The sequence below is a fragment of the Penicillium nucicola genome (assembly GCF_028828085.1).
Source record: "Penicillium nucicola strain IBT 29836 chromosome Unknown utg000006l, whole genome shotgun sequence".
In the NCBI taxonomy this organism is placed as follows: Eukaryota; Fungi; Ascomycota; class Eurotiomycetes; order Eurotiales; family Aspergillaceae; genus Penicillium; species Penicillium nucicola.
The window spans coordinates 1,392,981-1,411,769 of NW_026643130.1; the positions used below are offsets into that span (position 1 = coordinate 1,392,981).

Sequence of the window (18,789 nt, forward strand, 5' to 3'; positions counted from 1 at the left end):
ATTAAGATATGCAAACATTCAAGGGTATCATAACACATAATACGTTGACCACACCCAGCCATACCTCGTCGTTGTTTCTTCTCTCCTCATGAAAATCCGAACATGCCAGGTCGACGTTCAATCTTGCGACTTCTTCGACGTGTGGCGAGTCCGGGACTCCAGATGCCCGCGAATAAGTCCTCGCACTCGTCCTCATCATGGCTGTCGAATTCGGCATCTGTGGAGGCAGATTCGATCCCTTCTGGCTGGGTTTCTGATTGCATAGACGATCGCATAGACGGATCAAGAGTAGGCGGGGCTTCCCAGCAGGAAGAAGTTGTGATTTTCTTAGTTTCCAAGATAAACTTGCCAACCTTGTATCGCTGTGATTCCTCCTCGGCTGCAACATACTTCCAGCCCAAAACACTGTCACAAAATGCGCAACTCACGTCACTGACTGTGTGGGCACCTGTGACTAGCTGGCGAGGAACTGGGCGCTGTAATATGGTGTTGGGGAGTGAAAGTGTAGGCGAGGAGGACGCGCTGACTGACACGGCTGCAGCAACCGGCTCCGCTGAGACGAGGTATGCACGACCATGGCGACCTGTGAACCCTTTGCTAATCACCTGAGAAGCAAAACAAAGGTGTGATGCGCACTCTGCACAGCACAGGTAGGGAACATGTCCCTCCAAGTACTTAGGCTTACGGGATTTGGAGTCCGGAGAAGGCCCATGTGTAGGGAACACAGTGGATGGGAGAAGAAACTGAGGGAAATGTAGTTTGCGCTCTTTAGGCATTTTGAGTAGTGTAATATGGTCACACAAGTGAAGAGTAAAGTTGAGAGTCAAGAGGAGAGAGACCTGAGGTCATGTCATGTCTTATCTTATATCTTATCTTATCTAGAAAATGCGGGGAGATTCTCCATTTGCTTCCAAGGTTTCATCTGATGATCTTTCACATACTTAAAATATCCCCCCATCATTACTCCTATTGCTAGACTTCAGCGACCAAGAAAAGCCACTTTTCGCTGGTGGTGGCTCCTTGATCATTACTTGACATCCAGGGCTCCAAGGTCGTGAGGCTGAATCCACACCATCCTAGACTTCGGACAAGCTCTATTGCATCTGTGCGCTCACAGCGACCAACACACGCAACTATTTGTGAGCATCCAAATGTAGTGATGTCAGCGAGCTCGAAAAGCGCGATCAGTCTTCAAAAGAAAAGTTAGCGAGCGATCTCACAATTCTGTGGCCTGGGAAGCACAGATTTTTAACAGCACATACCCTGATTTGAGTCCTTGATCAAGTGCACGGTCTTCGAAAAACACGAACAGTGTGTTCTCCCCGTTGTGCTCAGCGACGAACCCTCGGTAGATCGCATCACCAGAGTAGTCCCAAACCTCAACCCATCGCCGGATTCGATCATGCCGGTGCCCGATTTGGTTTGGGGTGTTTTGGAACACATCCATCCCCAGCGACTCCTGTCGCACGAAACTCCCCTCACCAAGGAACGTCGTAGACAGTCTGTCACAGAAGAGTCTCTCACACTCTTCCGGGATAGTATGTGTTGCCTCCCCTCTGTACTCTGGCCAGCCATTGCCGGGCCAGGTTCTTTCCGCACTGGAAGCGGATATGTCGAGGGGAGGACTTAAGAGAGCCGATTTAGACCCCGAGGGGACCTCAGGGATACCACTGTACTCCTAAATTCGAAGTAAGTTTTGGGTTTGTTGAGCAAGAAGGTGGAGGTTCTTACCGGCGCCCAGCGTAGTGCAATAGTGGAAACCGTGAACCTTGGAGGTCGACGACTCAACACTGTAGCAGCTGGCGAGCACAGTGCTCTGGGACTCTTGGTCCAGAAACTGCTGCATTTGATTGCAATTACTACTGTGGTTACTCATGTATTTCGCCATGATAGTCGATGATTCCGGTCGTTGTGGGTCTCGGGGGAATTGATAAACGGTGGAAGTCAAAGGCCGGTCAGGGTATCGAGACGGATTGAGAAGAGTAATGATGTAGAATAAGCAAAGAAGACACGGTGAAGACGGTTGTGATGAAAAGCAGTCAAGGGTATGTCCGAGAGAGAAGAGATCAGACGGTGAGGACGGGGGACGAGCGTCTTTTCCAAGGTCACCTGACTCAACTGCTACATATTATTCTTTCTACGTTTGGTGCCCGATTCCAATACAGTCTATACCTTGGGTATTTCTGCAGCTTGAGGATGGGTTTCGATTGGGATTTATCGTATTGTATTGAGACTATGTTAAAAGTACACACTTCAGTTGTCCATCTCCACCCGAAAAATTTATCGCATACACAGAAAGTATGAAGGGGAGGTACAACTGCCAGGATTCAAAGAAACGCCCCCAGGATGACACGCAAAAAAGAGTAAATCAAAGAAACAGAAAAGAAGGGAAAATGCAGCCGCTCTAAATATGCATGTACACAGTGCACCATCGAAGATCACAACACCAGATAATAAACGAAGTCGGCACTCTAAAGCTCCCGATAATCACTTGGTCGAACCCTCCGATTTCTAGCTTGATGGCGTTGCGGGTTGACAGGCTGTCGGAAGTACGGCGAATCTTCCTCCCTGGAGTACGGGGTGCTGAAAGCTGTCCGTTGCTGGTTGGAAAAATTGTTCATGCCAGGGCCTGACCCTTGGAATCCATTTTGGCCCATGGGGAACATAGACATTGAAGGATCTCCGTTGAACATATTGGGAAATCCGTTGGGCATTCCACCATTGTTCGGGTCGAACATACCGGGGTTAAATTGCATGTTCATTGGGTTCCAACCGGGGCCCATACCGTTTTGGAAGCCATTCGCGGGCGCCATCGTCATTGGATTCATGAAGCCCATGGCATCGGCACCAAATCCTGGACCGGAGAATGGCATCATAGACATGCCCGGCATGCCCGGCATGCCCGGCATTGCGCCAAAGCCGTTGAAGGGCATTTCTTGGTTGAAAGGGGTGGGAGGAACACCTGCCGCGCCCTCTTTGTTGCTATTATCTTGACCCTGGGAATCCGACTGGTGATCTTCGGCCTTCTGTTTCTTCGCAGCATTACCCGACTCAGTGTGATTAGTTTCAGTGGCATCAGTGAGTTCATCCTCCGCGGGTCTCTTCTTTGACTGGGTCTGTGCTGGCTCTTGGGCTTGATTGGGCGGGCTTTGCTCTTTGTCTGCTGTGAAAGTCTTGGATTCAGCTGTGGGTGCCTCGGGAAGAGTCCCATCTGGACCTGCAGAAAGTTTGTCCTTTTCTTTCCTCGCGTCAGCCTTCTCTGCTTCGTAGACCTTAATTTTAGACGCAGAGTCATCGTCCGGGGTGAGGTTGTCAAGTAAAACTCCTTCTGTGGAGCAACCAGGGCAAACAAAGTCACTTTCAATCAAGGCATTTGAGATACAGTCATTGCAATATGTTCTTTGACAACATGGTGTCTTTGTTGGCTCTAAGAACATTCTCTTGTCAACTGGGCATTCCAGGCCACGAGCTTGCAGAGCCTTGCTCTCCTCGACCGCCGCCGCCTCAGCTGCCGCCGCCGCCGAAGCCTTGGCCTTTTCTTGATACAACTCCCACGCTGCCTTATCCGGCTTTGCAATCACAAAGTCACCATCAGCATTCACCATCACCCCTGTATTCCTCGCATCTTCAGTGGAGCCATCAGGCGCCAGTGATTCTGGTTTGTCGACTTTGGTTTGGAGTGACCGCGGGATGCCGGTTGAGCGCTTGACTCGGTATTTACCGTCAAATTTTGGATCGTTGTTAGTTGGACACGCTTGAATCCAGTGGCCTGAATGGTAGTGTTAGCAATTTGGAGTAATATCACTCGAGTAGACAAATGGTTACCTTTCTCCCTGCAACGATAGCAGAGATATCCCGGTGGAGGAGGGTGGTCTGGTACGTTGACAGGCTTGCCTCGGCCACGACCGAACACGGGTGTGGCACTGGAAAAGGTCAGCATCTCGATCGATATGCAAAGGACGTGCGAGCTCTCACTTGGCCATTTCCTGCTGTTGCTCCTGCCATTGACTAGCTTGTAAATTGAAAAGTGCATTGATTTTTTCTTCTTCAGTTTGAGCATTATTGAGTTCCAAGACATTGTTGTTCACAGATTGCCCCATCCCAGGTATCGCTCTGTTTGTCGAAGGTTCGTTGCGAGGGGCACTGCGAGCGTTGACTGGCATCTTTCCGGAGACATAACGAGCAGCACCGCCCTTACCAGGGCGTGCTGCAGGTAGTCTGCGAGCAATCACCGATGTGGACCGAGGAATGATTGTCGTGTCATCATCGTATTCTATGAGAAGGGGTCAGAAAGGAAGGGCAAGTGGTGAAAGAGCAACATACCCTCTCTGGTGTCTTCGTTGTAAATTGACAGCTCAAAGTCACTTCCGTCGCCCAATCTACTTTGGCTGATAATCTCTCTTTTGAGCTCAAAGACCGAAATACCAGTGCCATCGAAGGTGACCCGTGAGGGTTCTTTCTGGGATTTGAACTTGAAATGAACAGACGATGACATTGTATTCAATTTTGAGGGGTGCAACAAGAATGAGTGTTGTATTAAACCCCACGTTTATGGCACCAGCAACTTGTACAGTGAGCCAGAGGGATGACAAGAGAAACGGTTTGTGAAATCGAGGTGTACTGGTTCACCAGTCGCAAAAAAAAATCAGGGAAGAAATGAATATCTGCTCAATAGCAGGCAAAGCAGAAGTATTTAGGGAAATGGAATCAGAGACCGATAGACTTGTATCTATCGACTGAGGATGCTGGAGACAATGGATTGTGAATGAATCTTCTTGGATGCTGAATAGTGAGGGTTCAGGTCACTGCATACAAATGTAGATCAAAGAATTGAGGAATACAATTGTGGAAGGAACACTGGCGCTGGAAGAAAAATGGTGCATTCAAGAGAGATTTGATGGCCTGCCCCGTCCTTCAAGTGATTCGCAGAGCCACCCCAACACCTTGGCCTGTTAGCGGACTAGCTGGCTGGATATCCTTGCAGACACCTTTGTCTGTCAAAGGATTACCTATTTATAAGTAATGAGCGTCGCAAAAGCCAGTGAATCGATATCGGAGTATCGCCGGTGTTCGTGGGTTCGGTCACGATTCGGGCAAGTCGACAATACTGGAAGACAAATCAAAGGGTCAAAGGGGGGGGAAAGAAGTGCAAATATCAACCGCGACTGAAACTAATAGCCTGGAGATAAAGAGCAGAGATGATGCAAGAATGAAGTCCTGTGACAATGGGCTGGCATCGACGGATAAGGAAGAGATGAAGTGGCAAGTGAGGAAAAGTCAGATGATCTACTTAGTGTTCACCGCCTTTCACGCCGCCTTGGCCGCGCATTGATAATCAGAGGGGCTTACCTATTTAAGAACTTGCAGCATAAAGACTGAAAAATCTATAGTTATTCTTGTATCATTACTTGGCTCTTTTCCCAAAACTAGTACTTACTTGCTGAACAATGACCTTTTCTTTCTTTCCTTCTCACTATACATCTTGATTTGAGGGTCTATGATCTCTATTGAAGCAACAAAAGGCGAAGGCAAACACTGTACCCTAAGAAAGAATGTTCAGGTGGTATGGAAATTTGTAGAACTTTCACAAGATCGATTTCTCAAATATCAGCCTCAAATTGACGAACCAAAAATCCCTCGGTTTGAAGGTGGTCTTTCACATGAGTCACGGTGAATTCACCGCGGTGGAACTAAGGCCTAGTTAATAACTTCATACAAAGTGGCATATTGATTCAAACTTACCATTCCAGCTCCTAGTGCTGCATCAGTGGTGGTCTTGTTGAAGACCTCGGCGAAGTGTGCAGGCACTCCGGCTCCACTTGAAGCAATGACGGGGATCTTGATCGCAGCTTTAACGTCATTGATTAATTCCAAATCAAATCCACTGTTGCTTCCATCCTTATCGATGCAGTTCAAGAGAATTTCGCCAGCGCCCATGGCCTCAACGGCCTTAACAAGTTGTCGCACATCTATGTCACGAGTTTCCCTGCCACCTTTGACGGTGCACTGGTACCAACAGTAGCTTTGTCCCGAGGAGTTAGGGAATTGCGTCCTGAGTGTGTGGTGGTGGGTATCCTCTGGTTTATCAACATAAACCCTCTTTGGATCGACGCTCACAACAACAGCTTGCTTGCCGTAAGCGTTGGATATCGTCTCAATGGCAGTCTCACCGCTCAGCTTTTCGCCAGCGTTGTAATAATCTTCGGCGGCAAAGACGGCATCGGAACCGACGCTGACTTTATCCGCACCCGACTTGAAGTACATCGTTGCCACGTCCAGGGCTGGCACTCGTGTGCCGTCGGTGTCAACGGTGTCTTTGATTCCTCCGCCAATGGTCAGAGGCACAAAAACAGTTTCGGATGTCCGTCGTAGAATTTCAAGCATAGGCGTGTCGGCGATGGGGCAGTTCCTGAAAGATGTAATGTTCAAAAAGGTAACTTCATCTGCTCCCTGTTCGTAGTATCTCTTGGCCATATCGACAGGCTTTCCGAGGTTTCGAACGTGACCACCGGCGTCCTCTCCGTCCTTTTCGCGTACATCGTACTGGTCGCCCTTAGTGACAACCAGGTCACCAGCATCGTTTGCTCGCACGTCAAGACAGGCAATGACCCGACGAGTGAGTCCGTTTTCTTTGCCAGTAATCAGGTCCTTTGAGAGGGACTGGAATTGCTCGCCGTTCAAAAATGCGCGAATGGCGCGAAGACCGGCTAAGCCACTCTTCTCCGGGTGAAACTGTGTGCCGAAGATGTTTCCACGACTAATAGCTCCAATGAATTCCTCTTCTCCATAGGTAGCCGTGGCCACAGACCAGCCTTCATTTTCCAGTGCACCCGGCTTGTAAGGGGCCGCATAAGAGTGGACGTAGTAGTACTTGCTAGTTGGCCTTAAGCCAAAAAAGCTTTGTCCCTTCGCAGCATCAGATCCAGTATTCATTGCCGAATTCCATCCAATGTGCGGTACACTCTTGGAAGTGTCGTTAAACTTTTGAATGCGAGTGGGAATCACGCCAAGTCCCGGGACGTCGTTGTCTTCCTCGGAGCCTTGGAAAAGGGCTTGTAACCCAACACAGATTCCCATGAAGGGTTTTCCAGCTTCAATGTGCTGTCGAATCGGCTCTAAAAATCCACCTTTGTCCAATTGAGAAAGACAGTGGCCAAAGTGGCCAACTCCGGGGAGGATCAATTTCTTGAGTGTGACCTCGTTAGCAATCTCATGCTATCTGTGGCTATGACATGGTAAAATTGCCATTGGGTAAGAGACTAACATCAGCATTTTTCACGTCCTCTGGTGATCTGACCCATTCGACATCGTATCCAACTTGGTTGATTGCATTGACTAAGGAACGAATGTTTCCCGCAACGTAGTCCAGTAAGTGCACGGTAGGCATGGCTTCGATTTCTCAACCCACAAGGCTGAGATAAAGCTGCAGGTAGAACGGATGATTCAGGAGATTCAACTCGCAAGCAAAGAATGGGAGAACTTGAGTCCTTCGAGGGGCTGTTCCAGGGCCCCGCCAAAATTCGCGCGCTGAGTCATACTTCTTTTTTTTTCTGCCGGCCAAAATGATGCGATTAAAGGTACTTCCGGGTACTTCCCCACTACCCTTATCTATGGCGTATCGTGGGTATTCTTAGGTACTTTTAGTGCACTGGGCTTCATGTAGATCCACTCGCAAGTGGTTAAGTTGTCTGAGTATTTCTTTGGCTGATTGGTGCTTTTGAGGTCTTAGCATTTCTTTACTCAAGTCATGTAGTGTTTGCTTCACATCTAGATCAGTTTCCATCTAGGGGTGGTGTGTCAAACTGTTGTAAATATATGAGACCATTTGAAGGCTGTGATCGGGTCAGCTTAGCAAAATTCACTGTAGATTGGACATGAGGATTAAATACCGGGTGAAATTGCCGTAGCCGGACACCTGCTTCTTGCAAGATGGCAGCACTCTGAATGGTTCTTAGTAAACGCACAGCACAGGCAGATACGATGCTTACATCTTTGTCCATGTTGTATCCTTGCGAGTAAACAACTTCGGATATGCCAACCTGGGCTATCTTCACAGTGCATGTCAAGCAAGGGCATCTATCATCGAGAGTGAGATTTTCCTCTTGGGATCATGTACCAAGCGTAGATTGAACGTACGTATCACAGTAAAGAATAGCGCCCTCTCGAATGCGCTCTCTGCCTGCTTCCAACAACGCATTTTCTTCCGCATGCAGGCAAAGACATGTTGAGAGGCCAACACCGCCTCCATCTCCGCGATTGCAACGAGGGCCTGTTGAGACAACGCGTTCGAGTCAGTACGATACACAAATTTTTATCAGTCACTTGATTCTGGCCATGGTCATACATCCACCTTGGTTACAGTTTCGAAGATGGCGCGGAGTCCCATTGTACCCAGTACTAATGACACGGCGTTCTCGGACCAGCACACATCCAACTCTTCTTTTCATGCAATTGCTTCTTTGGGCGGCCAGAGAGGCCAACTGCATGAAATATTGATCCCAATTTGGTCGTAGTCGTTCTTCGTTGGCCAGGTCGAGAGCTTTCAGCGCCGAGTGTAGCTCTTCGAGAGACGATGATGAGTTAAACAAGCGCACTTGTGCTTTGTCGGTCAAGTAAACACGCCCAACATCCTTGTCGTATAAGTTATGGTCATTCCAGAGAACAAATTTCTCGAGATCAGGCGGGTCTAGTTGTCTTCTCCAGCACCTTTTGAATGGTCAAGTCAGTCTCTAAATTGAAGTCATGAGACTGCTCTATCACAGACCTATCCGCAAATCGTTTCCATCGAAGGCTGACCGGGGCATCAACGCTCACAAACAGAAAGAATGGGCGCAACAGGAATCGGTCTAAAGTGCTCGCATCTGAAATATCCGTAGTGACCCAACATTCTTGCCATCTTTTGGTAGCGAAGTCGAGAAGAGTATCAGCATTCTCAAACGTATGCTCTGGTTGGGTATCGCCTTTCTTTCTGATCTCTGAAGCTTGTAGTCGAAGGTCATCTTCCGGGTCGGTAATCTGGGGAGTTTTGCTGACAAGCTCAAGAAGTCGGAACCCCTGCTGTTGAATTAGGTACTCGGCAATCGCATGTTTGCCGGCACATATGCCTGATGCTCGTTAGCTTTTCACGTGGTGTGTTTCAGCATATGTCTGCTGACCTCCGCATAATCCAATGAGCATGTTGTTTCAAGGTAAAGGGAGCAGAGCAAAAAGAAAACACAAAATACAAAGTCCGCAAGTCACAAGTAGAAGGAAAAGAAAAGAGAAGAAAAGAAAGACACGCGAAAGTAGTGGGGCCGTTCAAGTCGCGATCTTATCAGCCTGATAGGAGAACTTTGGACATTGGGTATCTACAAAGAATTACAAGGAAGAATTTCTGACGACGTGATATTGGATCGATTGGTTAGTAAAGAGTCACCTGTCTAGAGTCACCTGGCTAGAGTCAGCTGACAAAGTCATGGTCCACGGGTATCTATAGAATATAAGTTAGGATTTATAGACCTAAGACCTTCCCCGCCCGCGTCCCGCGTTGACATCACCCATAACACCTCTTTTTCAAGATGCAGTTCACACCTTTTGCTTCCGATATCGAACTGCCTTTCTATACATCTCTAGCATCCCATAAGATTAACCATGACAAGCTAGATGACTCCGCCCGGGCCGTGCTGGGCCTATATGAGATCCGCCCTTCGGATCCTGAGGCCGCATCTTGTCGAATTCAGATACATGGAAATGCCCTCACTGGCAGCGAGTAAGATCAGATGAAAGGTGCATCTCAACTCTGCAATCACTTACAAATTACCCAGGGGACCCACCGGCTATTACAGGGCGGAAGGAATGATCAAAAATGTCAATACGGTCGAAGAATACCGAAACATGGATAGGCCCCAGTTGCTTCACCAAGCTGGACAGACGGTAAGAAGAGCACTTATCAGCCATTCGATATGTTACTGATGGGAATTACAAGGTTTGGGATTCAATCAAGGACGGAACAATTTTCTCATGTCCGTCATTACTAGCCAGCTTCATTATCGTATCCTTTGCCGACCTCAAGAAATACAATTTTCATTACTGGTTTGCTTTTCCGGCAATTCACTCCGACCCCCATGGGTTCCAGTGCAGACAGCTAGTCAAGTGTCTCAGTCATCTCAAAGCCAAAGCATTGATTCTGTCAACGGGAGATACCTATCTCCGTGTGAAAGCACGACCATCGTGGAAGCCGTGGAGACTTGGTCTTATGCTGTCGATCATCGACAACGAGGTTTCTTTCTAGCTCGAAAGCACAAAAGGGACAATGGTCAATATAGCGAAGATGTCGAACTGGAAATCAACTGGCAAATAGCGTCACTTTCGGAATACGAAAATGGGTTCTTCAACAACACAGCCGATGAGGACCGTTATGTTTGTTTTGCAGACCCGTCGAATTATGAACAAGCACCAGGGTGGATGTTACGAAATTTACTCGTTTTGGTAAGACAGCGATGGGGCCTTGATCGAGTACAAATCCTACGGTATCGTGACGTGCACTCAAGGCGTGAACAGGGCCGCAGCATGGTCATTCAACTTGAATCAAGCAGAACACAAGAGGTGCAACCACCAAAAGCATCAATCACAGAAGTATCACCACTACCAAAGGTGACCGGATGGGAACGCAACCCAGCAGGAAAGTTGTCTGGAAGAAATGTTAATCTCACGGATTACATGGATCCTAAAAGGTAGACAGACTGCTTTGGCAATCTTTTTCGTCTTGCACTCGGCTAATAAGACCTATTATGTCTATAGATTGGCTGACCAGTCGGTTGATCTCAACCTCAAACTAATCAAATGGCGAATTAGCCCAACTCTCAACCTCGAGAAAATCAAAAACACCAAATGTCTATTACTCGGAGCCGGCACCCTGGGCAGCTATGTGGCTCGAAACCTGCTGGTATGTGAATCGGAACGTATATATGTGGGGAACAACAAATTGTTCTAATATCAGATCTCAAGGGCTGGGGCGTGAAGAAAATCACGTTTGTCGACAATGGATCTGTTTCGTTTTCTAACCCCGTCAGACAGCCTCTATTCAATTTTACCGATTGCTTGAATGGTGGAGTCCGAAAAGCACATAGAGCGTCCGAAGCCCTAGCCGAAATTTACCCCGGAGTGGATTCCGAAGGCCACGCCATGTCGGTACCCATGGCAGGCCACCCCATTGTAGACGAGAAAGCAACAAAGGACGATTTCGAGACACTGAGGAAGTTAATCGATGATCATGATGCTATTTTTCTTCTCATGGACACACGGGAATCACGATGGCTACCAACGGTAATGGGAAAAAGCGCAGGGAAGATCGTTATGAATGCTGCCCTAGGCTTTGACACATTCGTTGTCATGCGGCATGGCATGAAAACTAACAACACATCATCGGAACTCGGATGCTATTTCTGCAATGATGTTGTTGCACCGGCCAACGTGAGACCGAAATGATTTCCAAATTGATACATAGCTGACCCGAATATGCCTAGTCTATCAAGGACCAAACCCTGGACCAGCAGTGTACCGTGACCCGTCCAGGAGTTGCTCCTATAGCATCTGCCCTCCTTGTGGAGCTTTTGGTGTCACTTCTTCAACATCCTCAAGGCGCTGCAGCACCAGCCCCGATGGCGAAAAACACCGAGAGCGATGAGCATCCTCTAGGCATTGTACCCCATCAAATTCGAGGGTTTTTATCCACATTCGAGAATTTATCCGTCACTGGCCAAAGTTACCAAAGCTGCAGTGCCTGTTCGGAGAAAGTAGTTGGTGCATATCGCGAGAATGGTTGGAATTTCGTGCGAAGGGCTTTGAATGAACCCGGCTACGTCGAGGAATTGAGTGGACTCAAGGAGGTCAGCAAAAATACCCTGGAAAACGCATTTGGAGACTGACTATTAGAAAAGGTTCATGAAAAGGCGGAAGCAGCACTGGCGAATATTGAATGGGACGAGGCATCTGACAACGAAGAGATCGAGATCCTCTAGGCGTAGGGTTTTGGACGGATATTTGCATATTATAGAAACTTGATACTCCTTGCTTAATTCATGGTTTTCGCTCCAAACCAACGAAAAATGCTTCTTTCGATTCCTGTCGACTGCTTTAGCTGAGCATGTTCAAGTTTGGTGTGCCACCCTTACGCTGCGAGATGATTCAGGTTTTAACCGATGGACCTTTTTGAATAGGTCTTTCAATTGCTGTTCCAACTCTTTGTCCTCGGCACCTTGGTAGAATTTGCAGACAAAATGACCGCCTGTCTTCAAAACGTCTGTACTGAAGCGTAAAGCCGCATGGCAGAGATCCTGTGAGGATTAGAAATATCCAACCCGAAAATATAGGGGTCCATACCATACTGCCAGCATGGTCCCTGAAGCTGAGACCGCTGGTATTCATCATCCTGTTATAGGGAGCACTTAGACTTCGTTTCCAGAATCCGGATGTCTGATACCAGGGAGCGGACATATCACTTAAAACCACATCCACCGTTCTTTCAAGTATCTGATCACTTTCACGCGTATTTTGGAAGGGTTCGGATTTTGTAGTTGGTTCCAAGAGACTGGTACTAGAATCGGCCTCAAGGCTGGGCTGGCGCGGTCTGCCTCGCTCGGGGCTGCGGAGAAAGTCTCGAATGTAAGTCTGAATTTCGGGAGCAAGGAAATTTCCTTGGATCGTAGACACTCCCTTAGGTGGCTGGGCTGGGATTATATCGACACCGAGGACTCGCCCGTGCGGTTGAGTGCGGTTTGCGGCCACCTGCTGGTGTTAGATTTCAACCTTGATAGAAAACAGGACATTGGTTGGGGTTCAACACACTTGAGACCAAGATCCTGGTGCATATCCCTATGTGATTCAATGGAATCAATTGTAAATCCGAATCCGAAGGTAGACGATTTGCATTACCAGGTCAACAACTGTCTGCCCACCCTTGAAAATTCGATATTTCTCGTCAATCTGACGGCGAAGATATTGTCAGTATCTTCATCGAGAAAAAGGTGAAATGTGAGTGCTGTTAACCTGCAATAATTTGAAAGCAGCTCTGCTTTTCAGCCCTTGCACTGCTGCTTCTTTTGTAAACTGATCCTTTTGCTGTCGAGCTTGCCACCGCTTAGACGAGGCATTTCTTGCCTGGTATAATTTACCCGGGCGAAAAGCATGCCGCCATGTGGATGGCAATAATGCGAACATGGCGTGAAGGTCGAGAGAGAAGTACTGTTCAGGGCAAGGTTCACAAGGAGCTTTTGCTTTCTGCCGGCAAAACGAAGTGGGACCGCCGGTACTAGTGTGCATCGCCGGATCTGATAGGTTGTATTTCAGAATCCCATTCACTTTTGGTAAGACAGTTGAATTAAGCGCTAACATTTATTCAAGTCCAATTATCGTTATAGTCGCTTGCGGTCCCGTTTCAACGGAGAAAATCCCACAGGTGCCCCGAACCCAAGACCATGTTGCAGTCGCTCGCCATGGGACGTGCTTGGTTGCTGCATACCACCCAGCTTTGACGTACGACCAGCCCCTAGTCCGATTTTCCGCCCGATTTTCTTATTTAGGCGTAGCTCTCCATCACCTTCTTCATCTTCTTCTTCCTCCAGCAAACTCCGGTCTCGTGGGCCACCGAGCTTGCGTTTTCTAGGCTTAGGCTGCTCCGGTTCACTATGTTGTTCATCTTCAGTATCAGCAGCTAGCATGCGGTGATCCAGGCGGTTGCTGGGCTTCTTGGGGTTAACTGTAGTAGCCGGGAGATCACGCGCCCTCGGTTTCACTGATTTACTGATGGGGATGCGATCCTGAGTTGGAGATAATTGGCGCCGCAAAGCAGAACCAATGCGTTTCGACTGTCCAATCAGTTTTCTCGTGTCAAGCGCTTCAAGCGTGGTATCGGCATCTTCGCAATCTTCATCTTCATCTGCCACCGAACTCAACGGAGAATCTGCCGGTGCACCTGTGCGGTTCAAGAAGGGAGTAATGGAGAATGCCGATTTGTCACCAGGTAAGGCCGAATCTTTTCTAACCCTCTCTTGGACTCTAACCGCTCCGGGGGTTGCAATCGTCACACCCACATGACCGCTGGGTCCCGGGCGCTGGAGTGGGATAGTCCGAGAGCATGGTTCCGACTCATCTCCTTTGTCCATTTTGCTATTGCGCTGCTGCAGTGACTGAGTCTGGGCTTCCTGTAGCTTGTCCTTGGTCCACCGTAATTGCTGTTTTAGCGTGTCAATCTTTCCCTCGAGCGCTGCTCGTTCACTCTCGAACTCCGAATTCTGTTGCCGTTTATCCAATTCTTGCTGTTGTTTTGCTCGTATTTCTCCCGCTAGTTCATTTCGGAGCTCATCTACTCTTGTAGATAGCTTGGTTATCTCCGTTGATTGCTGCGATCCCTTAACCTGGGTACGTTCGTGGGCATGTTTTTCGTTCTCAAGTTGAATCTCCAGATAATTCAGTTGTCGTTCCATCTTATGTCTTTCGGCGTTGATGGCTTGTTGCGATGAGCTTTGTGCATTGATCCGCTCCACCTCTGATTGTAGGGCTACAAGGTCTTTGGAAAGGCGAACCTTCTCAGCAAAGACTGCGTTGTAGTTGGTCGAAGTATTCTTTCTATTGGCAAGTTCTTCCTGTTGCCATTAATGAGACACATTCCACAAGATGCTTCGGTAAGAAGGTTGCAGCATACCTTTAGTTGGTCTATCTCGCTCAACGCAGTTTGCGCGTGATGCTCCAAGCGATCAATTTCCTGACAGGCTTCCTCAAGTTGGAAACAGGCCTCGGAATCAGCATTTATGAACCCAAGGAGGTGGTCATTCGCTTCATTTAATTGTGACCGGAGGGCTTCGTTTTCAAATTCCAAAAACAAGTGCTCCATGCGTCGCACTCGATCTCTCTCGCCTTCCAAAAGACGTGTAGAGTCTGACAAGCTTTTCTCATACTCCTTCTCCAGGTGCACAGTCCTCATAGACATCTCGCACTACACAAGCGAGTTAGCATTTCTTGAATGTATCCGTGAGTTTCGGGTATCCACATACATCGACAGAAGCTTCTTGAGCCATTGCCATGATGACAATGGCAGGATATAGTAGGGTAAAAAGCTTGGGATAAGAAAAATATGGCCACCAGTCAAGCTGGCTAAGATAAGTGGTATGCTATAAGCTAACTTCAGTTATCCAAAAGCAATCATGTCCACGCAAGGGAAGACGCGTCGGTGTTTTGGAGCGATTACCCCGATGTGCCTTATGTAAGCAACACCCCGTTCCAGGTTGATATGATAGTGGACACCTGGACTCAACTGCTCGACGTGTTCGATCATCTTCGATTGCAACCAAGAATTCTCAATTGCAGCTCAGATTCAACTTTAACAAAGCTGTCCAGGTCCTTGTCATGTCAATATGAAGCTCTGGACAGCCCTTTTCTTGCTCCTGTCGGTCGTGTCCGGCGTACTGTCCGCAAAGTCAACACCGGACAAGTTTGCAAGATATCAATCCCTGTCTCGCTCAGGGCCTGTTGATCTGGATAGCGCATCATATGAGGAGCTCACTTCAGAACCTCGAGATTATTTTGCTGTGGTGATTTTAACAGCCATAGACTCTCGTTTTGGCTGCCTTCTATGCCGTGATTTTGAACCAGAATGGGATCTGATCGCCCGAAGCTGGAATAAGGGCACTAAACCTGATGATTTGAAGGTTGTCTATGGAACACTTGACTTTGATGATGGAAAAGAAGTCTTCCAAAAGGTAGGCAATTGGACTATACTCAGGAATCGTGGAACTTTTGACTGACCCAAGCAGCTCATGCTCCAAACTGCCCCAGTGCTACTTGTGTTCCCTCCAACCATCGGCCCATTCGCCAAGGTAGAAGGAACCCCTGTTCGGTTTGATTTTACCGGGTATGTCTCTCACCTTTATATCGTTATACTTGTTTCTTACTAACAGGTCCAACCTGAAAAGCCCGATCTCCGCCGACCAGATCTATTCCTGGATCGGACGTCAACTCCCTGATGGCCCAAAGCCTCCACTTGTTCGACCTGTCAACTATATGCGCATTGTGACGACAATAACCATCCTGATGGCTTCCGTCACACTCTCTGCCGTACTGTATCCATACGTGCTGCCAATTTTGCAAAACCGGAACTTGTGGGCTGCAATCAGCTTGATTGCCATTCTTTTGTTCACGAGTGGCCAAATGTTCAATCACATTCGAAAGGTTCCATATGTCGCAGGTGATGGACGGGGTGGCATTAGCTACTTTGCCGGTGGCTTCCAGAATCAATTCGGGATGGAGACCCAAATTGTGGCTGCTATCTGTAAGTGTGACCCTGCAATGCTTGTTCTGTCTTGAAATTTTGTCTCTCCGCATGTGCTGCTTGATTGATTCTAATCGCTTCTCTAGATGCTGTCTTATCCTTTGCTACAATCGCACTTGCGTTGAAGGTTCCTCGCATGGAAGATGTCAAAGGTCAACAGCTAGCTGTCTTGATTTGGGCTGCCGTCCTTTTTGGGACATACAGCTTCCTTCTGAGTGTGTTCAAGACTAAGAATGGTGGTTATCCATTCTATCTGCCTCCATTCTAGTACCAACTTGATCAAAGCAGGACAATTACTCCTGAGAACATAGCATTGCTAGGTTGGTTACTAACATGCCAATGCGTGTCCCATATGTTTATGGTGACTGTCGTGGCCAGTAGCTCTAGTTCGCTTGACATGTTGCATGTCTTTTGCCCTATCCAATAAGTCCAAGGAATATCCAATAGAATAGGACCAATGTATACTTGTCCCTCAACACAATATATCTATACAATGTATAAAGCCTGAATGTAGCTCAGATGGCTAGAAGCCAATAACACTGAGACGAACTGCGCACTCCGTACTTGGGACCCCACTCCGCTTTCACACCCTTTTCATCCCTTACACTCCCTTCCCATTTCTGTTCAAAATCTTCAACTTCCCGGTTTCTAACTTGGTCTCGCCAGATATATGGCTAAACTTGGTGATGCCCGTACGGGCAAGATTCTGGCTTCGTCGGTGACGGGCACAACATTCCTGATCATGATTCAATTAGCTTCCAGAATCTTCACCTTTGCCTCAAATCAGTTGATTCTACGCAATCTTTCACCAGTTGTACTGGGCATAGCTGCTCAGCTCGAGCTTTTTCAAGTTTCAATCCTGTATTTCTCAAGAGAGAGCATTCGAATGGCCATTCAAAGACAGCCAATGTCATCTTCATTGAAGAACAAAGATCACACCGGTCAGGCAAACAATGCATCAGTACATACACAATCTTTGGCATCTCAGGTGGTGGTGAATGTGTCTTATTTGAGTCTTGCCCTTGGTGTTCCTGCCACTCTCTTTTTCACCATTCTATATCAGCGCTTTGTGTCAAATGAAGCTTCAAATATCGCCTTCTTCCATTTCAGCGTGGTGGTCACTGCTCTTGCAGCTCTCATTGAGCTCAGCATTGAGCCATTCTTTGCAGTGGTTCAACAACACATGCTGTATGAGAAGCGTGCTGCCGTGGAAATGCCAGCAGCATTTCTGAGGAGTGCTGTAACATCTGTTGCCTTTATTTACAGCTCTCGGGCCAATTATAACCTTGGCGTGGTTCCATTTGCGCTAGGTCACCTCGTCCATTCGTTAACCCTCCTGTCTGGCTATTCTTTGGTCTTACTAACGGGACCAAACAACAAACACTTCTCTTTCTTGTTGACACGCGTGCAATCTAGGTAAGGCAAACCTCTCCTTAACCGATGATGCACTATTGGTAGTTTATTAACAAGCAATAGTGATCCATCAAAATTCATACTTGGATTGTTCTCGCGCCAATTGACGACATTTGCTGCCAATGTTTTTTTTCAATCTCTGGTGAAGCATTTGCTCACGCAAGGCGACACCATGATGCTTGCTGCCCTTTCGGGGCTGGAAGATCAGGGTATTTACTCTCTTGCATCAAACTACGGCGGTCTTGTTGCACGTATCATCTTCCAGCCACTAGAGGAGAGCAGCCGAAATCTCTTCTCATCCCTCATGAGTCCAAATGAGAGTGGGAAATTGAGCAATATGCAAATCCGCGCGGCCAAAAAACATCTTTTAGATATTCTACACGCCTACCAGATGTTTTCAGTTCTTCTTTTTCCGTTGGGCCCTATGATGGTTCCCCATCTGTTGCATGTCCTAGGAGGTCGCCAGTGGGCTTCACCAAAAGTTGGTGGTCTACTTTCTGTCTATTGCTACTACATTCCATTTCTGGCGCTCAATGGAATTACTGAAGCATTCGTATCATCCGCGGCCAATCCTCGTGAGATACGGCAACAAACAGGATGGATGGGTGTCTTCTCTGCCTGTTATGCTGTAGCAGCCTACATGTTCCTTGAGCTAGGAAATTTGGGCGCTTACGGATTGGTCCTGGCTAACATTGTGAATATGGCGGTTCGGACTCTCTGGAGCTTCACTTTTATCAAATCGTACCTCCATCGACAAGGAGAACATCTCTCTACAAGTGAAGCAACCATCCGACCTGCTAGCTTCATCATTGGGGCCTTGACCAGTATGACGATGACTCGACAAACATCTGAAAACTCGCGACTTGGATTTTTCCAATCGTGTACAGTCAGTATCATATATGTTCTTGTGATGTAAGTGATGCTGCTTCTACTATCTCGCTTTTATTTGCTCTTATTCCTAACGCCTAACAAAAATGACAGATTCTACATTGAAAAGCAATACATACTGGGCCAGTTGGCAAGGATCCGTGAAACAATTTCCTCCCACAAGAAAGACAAGAGGCATTAGCGCA

At 47.7% G+C, this 18,789-nt stretch overlaps 10 protein-coding genes across 10 annotated transcripts; 3 read left to right on the plus strand and 7 right to left on the minus strand.

Moving 5' to 3' along the window:
• Positions 1–86: 86 nt before the first annotated feature.
• Positions 87–776, minus strand: N7511_006534 (yippee/mis18 family protein; the record flags this gene model as incomplete). Its single annotated transcript, XM_057128911.1, has 1 exon — positions 87–776. The coding sequence occupies one exon, from the start codon at positions 774–776 to the stop codon at positions 87–89; it is 690 nt and encodes a 229-aa protein (XP_056983467.1).
• A 251-nt stretch (positions 777–1,027) lies between these two features.
• On the minus strand, positions 1,028–1,846 carry N7511_006535 (ornithine decarboxylase antizyme; the record flags this gene model as incomplete). The annotated part of the gene is made up of 4 exons (XM_057128912.1): positions 1,028–1,076; positions 1,130–1,189; positions 1,263–1,678; positions 1,769–1,846. 4 exons carry the CDS (start codon positions 1,844–1,846, stop codon positions 1,028–1,030), a joined length of 603 nt encoding a protein of 200 aa, XP_056983468.1.
• Positions 1,847–2,471: 625 nt separating this feature from the next.
• N7511_006536 (cleavage polyadenylation factor subunit MPE1) lies at positions 2,472–4,522 on the minus strand (the record flags this gene model as incomplete). The annotated part of the gene is made up of 4 exons (XM_057128913.1): positions 4,324–4,522; positions 3,976–4,273; positions 3,826–3,923; positions 2,472–3,769 (listed from the first exon to the last, which is right to left on the minus strand). Exons 1-4 carry the CDS (start codon positions 4,493–4,495, stop codon positions 2,472–2,474), a joined length of 1,866 nt encoding a protein of 621 aa, XP_056983469.1. The 5' UTR covers positions 4,496–4,522.
• A 1,078-nt stretch (positions 4,523–5,600) lies between these two features.
• Positions 5,601–7,387, minus strand: N7511_006537 (imidazoleglycerol-phosphate synthase; the record flags this gene model as incomplete). The annotated part of the gene is made up of 3 exons (XM_057128914.1): positions 5,601–5,690; positions 5,743–7,215; positions 7,265–7,387. The coding sequence occupies 3 exons, from the start codon at positions 7,385–7,387 to the stop codon at positions 5,601–5,603; spliced, it is 1,686 nt and encodes a 561-aa protein (XP_056983470.1).
• A 12-nt stretch (positions 7,388–7,399) lies between these two features.
• N7511_006538 (deoxycytidine monophosphate deaminase) lies at positions 7,400–9,177 on the minus strand (the record flags this gene model as incomplete). The annotated part of the gene is made up of 8 exons (XM_057128915.1): positions 7,400–7,412; positions 7,804–7,832; positions 7,890–7,940; positions 7,989–8,076; positions 8,137–8,269; positions 8,345–8,706; positions 8,765–9,104; positions 9,156–9,177. The coding sequence occupies 8 exons, from the start codon at positions 9,175–9,177 to the stop codon at positions 7,400–7,402; spliced, it is 1,038 nt and encodes a 345-aa protein (XP_056983471.1).
• Positions 9,178–9,557: 380 nt separating this feature from the next.
• N7511_006539 (putative autophagy ubiquitin-activating enzyme ApgG) lies at positions 9,558–11,999 on the plus strand (the record flags this gene model as incomplete). Its single annotated transcript, XM_057128916.1, has 8 exons — positions 9,558–9,748; positions 9,804–9,912; positions 9,965–10,258; positions 10,279–10,712; positions 10,780–10,924; positions 10,987–11,451; positions 11,505–11,867; positions 11,919–11,999. 8 exons carry the CDS (start codon positions 9,558–9,560, stop codon positions 11,997–11,999), a joined length of 2,082 nt encoding a protein of 693 aa, XP_056983472.1.
• A 129-nt stretch (positions 12,000–12,128) lies between these two features.
• N7511_006540 (RlmE family RNA methyltransferase) lies at positions 12,129–13,197 on the minus strand (the record flags this gene model as incomplete). The annotated part of the gene is made up of 5 exons (XM_057128917.1): positions 12,129–12,314; positions 12,361–12,765; positions 12,826–12,852; positions 12,913–12,963; positions 13,027–13,197. 5 exons carry the CDS (start codon positions 13,195–13,197, stop codon positions 12,129–12,131), a joined length of 840 nt encoding a protein of 279 aa, XP_056983473.1.
• A 194-nt stretch (positions 13,198–13,391) lies between these two features.
• N7511_006541 (uncharacterized protein) lies at positions 13,392–15,059 on the minus strand (the record flags this gene model as incomplete). Its single annotated transcript, XM_057128918.1, has 3 exons — positions 13,392–14,621; positions 14,681–14,971; positions 15,030–15,059. The coding sequence occupies 3 exons, from the start codon at positions 15,057–15,059 to the stop codon at positions 13,392–13,394; spliced, it is 1,551 nt and encodes a 516-aa protein (XP_056983474.1).
• Positions 15,060–15,389: 330 nt separating this feature from the next.
• On the plus strand, positions 15,390–16,571 carry N7511_006542 (OST3/OST6 family protein; the record flags this gene model as incomplete). The annotated part of the gene is made up of 4 exons (XM_057128919.1): positions 15,390–15,734; positions 15,789–15,886; positions 15,933–16,303; positions 16,390–16,571. The coding sequence occupies 4 exons, from the start codon at positions 15,390–15,392 to the stop codon at positions 16,569–16,571; spliced, it is 996 nt and encodes a 331-aa protein (XP_056983475.1).
• Positions 16,572–16,973: 402 nt separating this feature from the next.
• N7511_006543 (oligosaccharide translocation protein RFT1) lies at positions 16,974–18,785 on the plus strand (the record flags this gene model as incomplete). The annotated part of the gene is made up of 3 exons (XM_057128920.1): positions 16,974–17,719; positions 17,780–18,628; positions 18,698–18,785. 3 exons carry the CDS (start codon positions 16,974–16,976, stop codon positions 18,783–18,785), a joined length of 1,683 nt encoding a protein of 560 aa, XP_056983476.1.
• Between the last annotated feature and the right edge of the window lie 4 nt (positions 18,786–18,789).